This window comes from Gambusia affinis, linkage group LG07 (assembly GCF_019740435.1).
Source record: "Gambusia affinis linkage group LG07, SWU_Gaff_1.0, whole genome shotgun sequence".
Lineage (NCBI taxonomy): Eukaryota > Metazoa > Chordata > Actinopteri > Cyprinodontiformes > Poeciliidae > Gambusia > Gambusia affinis.
The window spans coordinates 13,450,266-13,458,529 of record NC_057874.1 but is presented as its reverse complement, the minus strand read 5'-3'; the positions used below and the strand labels follow the sequence as shown (position 1 = coordinate 13,458,529).

At 39.2% G+C, this 8,264-nt stretch overlaps 1 protein-coding gene across 1 annotated transcript; it reads right to left on the bottom strand.

Moving 5' to 3' along the window:
• Positions 1-201: 201 nt before the first annotated feature.
• mmp19 (matrix metallopeptidase 19) lies at positions 202-8,264 on the bottom strand. Its single transcript, XM_044122991.1, has 9 exons — positions 6,665-8,264; positions 6,485-6,570; positions 6,206-6,336; positions 3,925-4,137; positions 3,580-3,825; positions 2,712-2,819; positions 2,347-2,511; positions 2,116-2,243; positions 202-857 (listed from the first exon to the last, which is right to left on the bottom strand). Exons 1-9 carry the CDS (start codon positions 6,752-6,754, stop codon positions 630-632), a joined length of 1,395 nt encoding a protein of 464 aa, XP_043978926.1. The 5' UTR covers positions 6,755-8,264; the 3' UTR covers positions 202-629.

Sequence of the window (8,264 nt, the reverse complement as noted above, 5' to 3'; positions counted from 1 at the left end):
TTACTCACCGGATTTTTCATCCACAGTAAAGAGGTCATGGGGAGGATTTCCTACCCTCTGATTGGTTGGCGTTGCCATGGCGCCTCCAATTTTTTTTCTTCTCTTTTTTTTGTGCAGACAGCACAATGCAGGACAGACCGTTCTTTCATCACTATGAACGTATCTGATTTTTATGTAATTATGAACAGAGCAAAAGGGTTGCATTGTTGACAATGTCTTTATTTTATAAAATCTCACATTTTCTCTTAAAAAAAATATTAAAATTGATCCAGAACATGCACAACATGCAAGAAAAAAGCCATAATGTAACATCTTAACAAAAGTGTTGCAACAGATAATCCAACACATATGTGGAAGAAAAAAGCAAAACAGATGGCCTCGATTTCTCTCCAAGATTATACTGAAGTTTACATAATTCATCAGCCTGTGGAGACTTTCTACTCTCCACAAATCAGCCTGAAGGGGCTCGAAAGTAATAAAATCCAGTGAAGTTAAGTCAGTCAGTCTCTCACTATTTTTCACCAATTCACAATTAATCACTGATGTTGAGGTTCTTCATTAGTCAATGCCCTCGGGATTGGAGTCTGAATCCCGTCGTCTGGTTGCTGTTGCCCCCTGGTGGTGGGTCGCTAGCATCTCATCCATCGCTTCGCCTTGCTCAGCGGGTACCAGCTGTCCACTTTCAGCTGCTCGTTCACTCTCCAGTAATTGTCGCCCTTGAAGAAAAAGATCTTTCCGTTGTTCCAGGTGAAGGCTGCGTCAGGAGAGGACGGCAACCCGCTAATAAGCTTGCTAAGCGGCTTAGGGTAGAAAGAAAAATTGGGTTTCACCTCATCAAACTGCCAGTGGTCTGATCCCTGCATAGACAAAGAGCAAAGAGTTGGGATTAAAAATCATAACGACCAGTTGAGATTGTTAAACATGAAGGCAGGTGCATCTCAATAAATGCACCTGCCTTCATTATCTTTTCATTAGCTTTGAGCTAATGAAAATCTCAAATTCTGTTTCTCATAAAAATACCTACAAAATCAAGGGGAAGACTGTTGACTTCACTCAGTCACTGACTTCATTCAAAAGGAGAGTTATCTACAAAGAGCTGGAGAAACTGGCTGTTCAGGGAGTTTTTTTTTTACCCAGGCTTAATAAAGGGAAAGTTTAGTGGAACAAAAAAATGTGGCGAAGCAAATGTCAGACAAGCAACAGGTATCCTGTAGAGGACTATAGGCAAATTCCATTCAAAGGAATTTGAGTAGCGGCGTTTTCATTACAAATGTGCATAAATCTTAGTCACTACACCACTAATGTCAAAAAATACAATTTTCCAATTGCAGTGTTTCCATTAAATAAGAAATTAAATCAAAATCACGCATAAACAATTTATTTTTAATGAGTTTTAATAACTCGTTAAAAATAATGGTAGCTACATATGTAAAGAGTGACCCATGAGATTATATTCAATATTCAGCCATAATTAAATGATTTTACAGAAGGATTATGGATTTAACACGTTGGAATGACAGACAACTTTTTTATGAACTGTGCAATGCTGTGATAGATAGCTACTTCCTGTTGTCTTCTTCATCGTTTTCACCAGTGGTAACTTCCGGCTGTTGATCACGTGACCGGAGTGATGTGAAAAAATTTTTCCATTGCAGGTTTACGAAATACACAAATTTTGATACGGCCAAAAAAACTACCTCATCTTAGCGCAAAAGAATAACTTTTTATTAAAAACCTGTGACTTAAAAAAAAAATTGGTGTGTTTCCATTAAGTGAATTTATTTTCGAAATTTAAATTAGCTTAACTCTGTGGTCGATGGAAATGCAGTTTCCATTGAGCTAGCTTAACGACTAGCTAGTTAAGCTAGTCCTCAATCAGATACAACTTCAGGAGTTTTACCTGGGCTGAGGTAGGCACTGAGAAGCACAACTAACAAAGAATTTCATGCTTTACTTCAGAGTATTGATGGATTTTTATTTGCAGTAAGCAATAATTAACAAAAATCAACATAAATAAGCACTTAAAAATATCGTTCTGTGACGTTTTTCTTTAAAAATGATTAAAACATTTTTAAAGTATTAATTTACTGAGATGCTGCTTTGCTTTATTCCTACCTTTATGAACACAAGCTTCTGGTTAATCTGCAGGTATAAGGCGGCGTCGATGTTAGGAGGGATGTTTTTGACCTGTTTAGGGTAGCCGTAGTCAAGCATGAACCTCGTGTACCTCCACACTTTACTGCCTGTGACCAGAAAGAGTCCAGACGTTTAATGTTTAGAAGCAGCAGCTGCAGAGCAGAAGAAATCCAACAGAGGCTCAGCGCCATGAAACAGAAATGGTTCTACCTTTAAAAAAGTAGGTCTTGTTGGTTCTCTGTGAGTGGACAGCAGCGTTCAGGCTTCCCGGGAGTTCCCACCACAGTCTGTTGATCTTTATTGGACTGTTGTGGCCCATATCAGAGATAGTCCACACATAGTCCCCACTAAAGGCGAAGGTTTTGTCCCATGGTCCTGAATAAAACAAGTTTTGATATTATTCTAGAATCTATTAAACATTTATGCATAAATCAGTTAACAATCTCTTTCGATCTAGTCAACAGTGTTTGTTTTGTAAATTTCATTTATGCATATACTTTGAAAATCGAAGGAAAATTTAGTATAGTTATGGTTATTTTCTCTTTTAAATGGTCATAATGCCTGCAGCAACAAACCCAACATGATGGCGTCCAGATCAGCAGTGCAGGGGTCTGGTATGGAGCTGCTCTCCACCGGGCTGCCCAGGGTCGGTGTACTGGACGTTATGGTGTTGATGGGTTTGCCTGCAACACAAATTGAAATCTAAAGTTTGAGGGATCATAAATATTCCCCTTTTTTTGATATATTGGGGCATAAAAGTAAATGCTTTGCTCTCTTGAGTTGGGATACGTTTTGCTCCTCAGTTAAATGCTCACTGTCTATTTCCCGTTAAACTTGTGAAGAAGATCATTTTGTTATCTATGTTCAGAGACTGGGAGTACTGGTTGCCTTCACTTGAGTAACATTTTTTTTGGGAAAAAAATATAATTATATTTGCACTTTTACTTGAGTGTTATATTCTGTTGCTACTCTTCCTTGAGTAGATTGATTTTACATTTAAAGAAACAGACTTCAAAGAATGGAAACATTGGATTCCTAGATTTCTGCAATGTATGAATTCAAGTTTATGCAAATCTGAGCATAATTACTCAACATTTTCTACATGTCTCGTTTTCTATCATTTTTATTTGTTTAGCTTGTGTCCATAAACATGGCTATTTTAATCAAAAGGTTACATAAAATGGATAAAAGGTTTCTCAAACATGCATGAAAGACTCAATTCAGCAATCCAGGTATGTTTTTGATGTGCGAATAACATAATTACATCATGTAAAGGTCAAAGAAGTCAACTTTACATAACACTGCCTTCCCTTTCAACTTTGTGGATTAAGAATGGGATGGCACTCAAGTTTATAAAAAGGAATAATATCAAGGTTGATTCACTTTGTCAGAATCATAATAATTATCATGAACTATCACAGGAAGTTTTCTTACTGCACTTACCGTAAAGTGTCTGAATGCCGTTAACATCGTCTGAATGCAGCCTGAAGTTGATGCGATAACCAGCGTAAACCGGCGCCATCAGAGCGCTCCTGAACTGGGAGTGACCCAGTCCCAGAGCGTGTCCTATTTCATGGGCAGCCACGATACGCAGGTTGGTGCCATAGTATGACGCCTCCGTCCAGAACTCGTCTTCATCAAAATGGACGACACCAGATTCTGGTGACTCAGCATGCGCCAGCACGTGACCTGCAAAAAGCATCCACACACACACACACACAGCAGGATTACACTCCTATTAAATGGTTTGTGTGGGGAACAGCGAGTGGATTTGGAAAGGGAACAAACCCCGGCCGTCAAACGGGACTGGGCAGGAGCCATCTTTCTTATGAAAGGAGATCTTGATGTCTGCTCTGCCGAAGTCGATCTCTGTGAACGTCAGATCAGCCGCATCGCTCCAGTACTTAAAGGCAGAGCGGAGGGCCTTCCTGACCTCCGACCTCACCATGTCAGGTGTGTAGTTGTGGATGCGGTAGGTGAGTCTCTTCTTCCTCCAACGACCTGAGAAAGACCAGAATCCTTTACTGTGAGTCGCCATTAAAACCACATTTAAAGGAAGTCGAACCTTTTCATGCTTTGTAATGACATATCTCCAAACCTCAGTATTTTATTAGGATTTTATGTGAATGAAGCGTAAAAGTAGTGCAGAGTTTAATAGGAGAAGGAAATGATACATAGTTTTCATATGTTTACATATTGAAACCTAAAAAGTGTGTGATGCTTTTGGATCCAGGCCTTTTGAGTCATCATACTCGAAATTACATCTGCAGAACATTTGTGTTATGTCTCTACCAGCTTTGCACATCTGGAACTGAAATCTCTGCCTGTTCTTTTAAGTCAGAGTGGAGTGATTCTCAAAAAGATTTAGATCTGGACTTTGACTGGACCATTTTATCACATCTCTGACATATCTGACAGTCTCTAACACGTTTTCTTGTCCTGTGTTGAACTCCACAAACTTCACTGTCTGATGACGAAAACAATCCCCATATCAAGACCTACCACGAGGAAGCTAATTTGGCTTTAAATAGGTTTGAGTACTTATTAAAGGTATTATATTTTCTGAACCTTTACTTTGTAACATAGCATTTTTTTGTTGTGTGATTTTCTTCAGCTGTCCAGTTTATGACTTCAGATTACTTGTACAACCAATAGGCGTAAATCCCGGGGGGTCAGGGCGGTCCAGACCCCCCAATCTTGGAAAAGTCTAGAATTGTCCCCCCCAAACAAAAAATATTGAAGAAACGTTTGCATTCAAATAATATCGATATGAAAAGACAAAAGAAACAAAAAACGAACTAAATCTACCATTTATCTCGGAAAAATTAAGAATTAATTTTGAGGTTCCCCCCTACCATTGTTAGAATAATGGTTCAGTCCAAAGTGTAGGAGGAGCTACAGCAGCGCTGAACGGTACGGGGACCGTTAGAGCCGCTGAAGTGAGGAGCTAGCTGTTAGCTGTAGCTCTGCATCACCAAGAAAAAACCCAAAAACCTCCAGTAAGTAAATACTTACAGCAAAACACGTGTAACACAGTTTATTTACTTTCACTGCTCAATAGAGTGAAGCACATTAACAATCAGAGTGCAGTTCATTGTTTCATTACTTTGGCTGAATCTTGATAAACTGCCCCTTTAGCAAAACTGCTACACTACTTTCATAGACTTAAGCAATTTTTGGTAAAGGTAGCAAACATCTCATTCATATTTAACTCTTTAACTTTTAGTTAATTAGAAGAGTTTGAAACGGGAGGGAGAGGCTGAGCAAGTGGACCCGAGAACAGACAGGAAAAACAGAAAGCCAGAAAGCTATTTCTATTTTGTGCTTTAAAAGCACAAAATAGAATCTGAATATTTTTCTGTATAAACCCTGGTGCTTTGAATGTTAAATTTAAGTAATAATACTCCCCAGATATTCATTGCTATCTACTTGTTGGTTCTCAGTCATCCATCCAGGACATGGCAAAACTAAAAAAGGTTAAAAAATAAAGCAACTTAAGCTATAATTTAAATAGGCCATAACTTATTTGGCCTATTTAAATTAGGCCAAATAAGCCTAATTTAAATAGGCTTATTTGGCTATAAGTTAATGAGTAACTGGTCGTCATTTTATTAAGAGCAGTTACTCATTAAAGCCTTATAATTTAAAGTTTTGTAAAGGTGTAGCAGAGATTAGATCAGTCAGACTGAAAAAAACTTGTGTCTAAGCAACATTTGAATTTTAGTTTTACTTCTCAACAGTTTGCTTACTTAGAAAAACATATTTGATGTGCATTACTAGTCATTTTTGGTCCTGCAACTTGAATGTGGTTTAAAAACACATTTTAAACCACATTTTATGTTACATTTCACTGTAACTTTGCCGACCCCCCCCCTCATCCCTCCTAAAAATAAAAAATAAAAATCGGTCTTAGGAAATGTTCCTGTTTATGGTCCCCCCCAGTAATGAGATGGGATTTGTGTAAAACTACGTGATATTTCTACCTCTCACACAGACGGCTGGTTGATAGAAAAGCTACTGAAGTTTTCAGGCTAAAACAAAACAATTATGTCTAAATTTTGTGACTCACCCATCACTTTGTACTTGTGTAACTTCTTGTTGAACGGATCCTCCAAGCCGCAGCGGGGCTGCCTCATCACTCCAAGCGTGGCTTCATCTAACTCTCCAGTAGGGGGCAGCTCATTCACGCCCTGGAAGACTCTGACCAGGCAAATTTGAGACAATTAAACATCTGCAAACTGATGCGTGATTGACACATTTATTGTTTGGAAATGCCTGTTTGCAGCAGCAGGCGCCTTTAAGTTTAGTCTAAGTTTGTATGATTAAAAGAAAACAACAATAAAGTCACCTCAGCCCTTCAATGACCTCCTCCAGGTAAGAAGGGTCCTGTGGATCAGCTGGGTCATTTAAGTAGCCGTACTGCTTTAAATACGCCTGTATGCAGAACAAAACAATACACTCATTTCACACGAAGTAATTTCTACATTTGGGAGATGAAGGTAAGTAAGTGTGATGAAGCTAAGTTTACCTCTGCTTCGTTTAGCTCTGTCCACTCCACCTCACACAGCGCAGCTCTGAGGCTGAGCAGCAGCAGCAGGAGTCCTGATCCGTCCATCATCAGGTTCTCATCTACAGGTCCGGTCCCGCGGATCCACAGCTGGCGCTTTATGGAGTGAGAAGTGCTCAGCAGAGCCTCACAGCAGACTCTTTGTGTTCCCGGGCGCCGCAGCAGTTTTAACTCAGCCGGGCATGAGTCAGCCCCGCGGCTGCGATGATCCACCTCCGAGGAATGAGAATTACAAAGAGCGGCCAGCTGACCTCAGCCAACATGTGCGCAGTTAAACTGTACAGATGTTCAGGGAGCTTCTCCTTGCTCCACAGAGTTGACCCAGTTGTTTGAGTTGAGCTCCGTTTAGAGGGGACTTCTTCCGAAACTCAGCTCAACAAGTAACGTAATCTCCAGGATGACAGGGTTGGTGTTTATTCTCTGTTGTCCTAGATATGCTGTGTATCTCAGATAATGATGGGCCTGAAACACAGGGTAAGACTCACCTTCTGTCTCCCACATTCCTGTTTCAGCCCAAACACATGCATGGTTTTACCTCAGATAAAGCATTACTTCTCTTGTTGACAAAGAACAGTGTTCTCTCTTTTTAATATAGATTTGTGACGTACTTGCACCATGCGTAAACACAACTTTACAATAAAAGTATTTGGTATAATTAAGGTTGAATTCATTTACATTTAGAAATGCAGCTAAAAAAAAAAAGTACAAATTGTACCAGGATTTGCTCCCAAAGGGGTCAAAACTTAAATTTTTCCCAACATTTGAAATGAATTCCGACTGTGTTTTTGTACTGCTGGAGCTTTTTATACATATTAACATGTTACAAACAGAAACGTCAACGTATGTAAGCAGATATACCAACACAAAGCAATGTACAATTGTTAAAAGAACTGAATACGATTGATGGTTTTCAACATTTTTCTCCAATTAAAAAACTAAATCTGTTCTGCATCAATATTCTAACATGTTTTCTTACAAGATTCCCTATATTTTTCCCATCAGCATAATACTGCCACCACCATGTGTCACCCAGGTGTTCAGATCGATGTGCAGGGTTTGTTTTTCTTTGCATAATCTTTTGTTTATAGGTCAGAAAGTTAACTTTTGTTCTCGTTTGGCCCTTTTCCACATGTTTTCTGTGTCTAGGTATATTAAATATCTGTGGTAGGAGTTTGAGTTATCCTCCATTTTCAGATGAAAGATTGAACAGTTCTCCGAAAGATGTCTAAAGCTTGGGATATTGGATATCAGTAGTTCCTAAAGCAGCTTGTTTTACTAGATTTTGTCTAAACTGACTTGTTTTCTTTACAGCAGCAGCAAAACATATTTGAGCTGAACGACATGGCGACAATAAAACACATGGAAGTGGTTTCTAAAGAGGACCGGTGTGGGCTGGTTTTTATTTGCTGAGATCTTAAAGCGCTAACAGGAAGCCACGCTGTTATAAAAACCACATGTCCTGGTTGATGAGTTTCTAAGTACCAACAATACGTCCTGCAAAAGTGCTGGATCACTTACCACTTCCACCAAACAGCCACAAAACAGGCAGACTAAAGAGTAA

Bases quoted from the DNA above. Each gene is read 5' to 3' on its own strand.
- mmp19 (XM_044122991.1), bottom strand. From the start codon at position 6,754: ATGATGGACGGATCAGGACTCCTGCTGCTGCTGCTCAGCCTCAGAGCT. The intron at 4,138-6,205 runs GTGAGTCACAAA...GGTCTTTCTCAG, and splicing joins ACACAAGTACAAAGTGATGG to GTCGTTGGAGGAAGAAGAGA. The intron at 2,244-2,346 runs GTAGAACCATTT...TTCTGGTCACAG, and splicing joins CAAGACCTACTTTTTTAAAG to GCAGTAAAGTGTGGAGGTAC.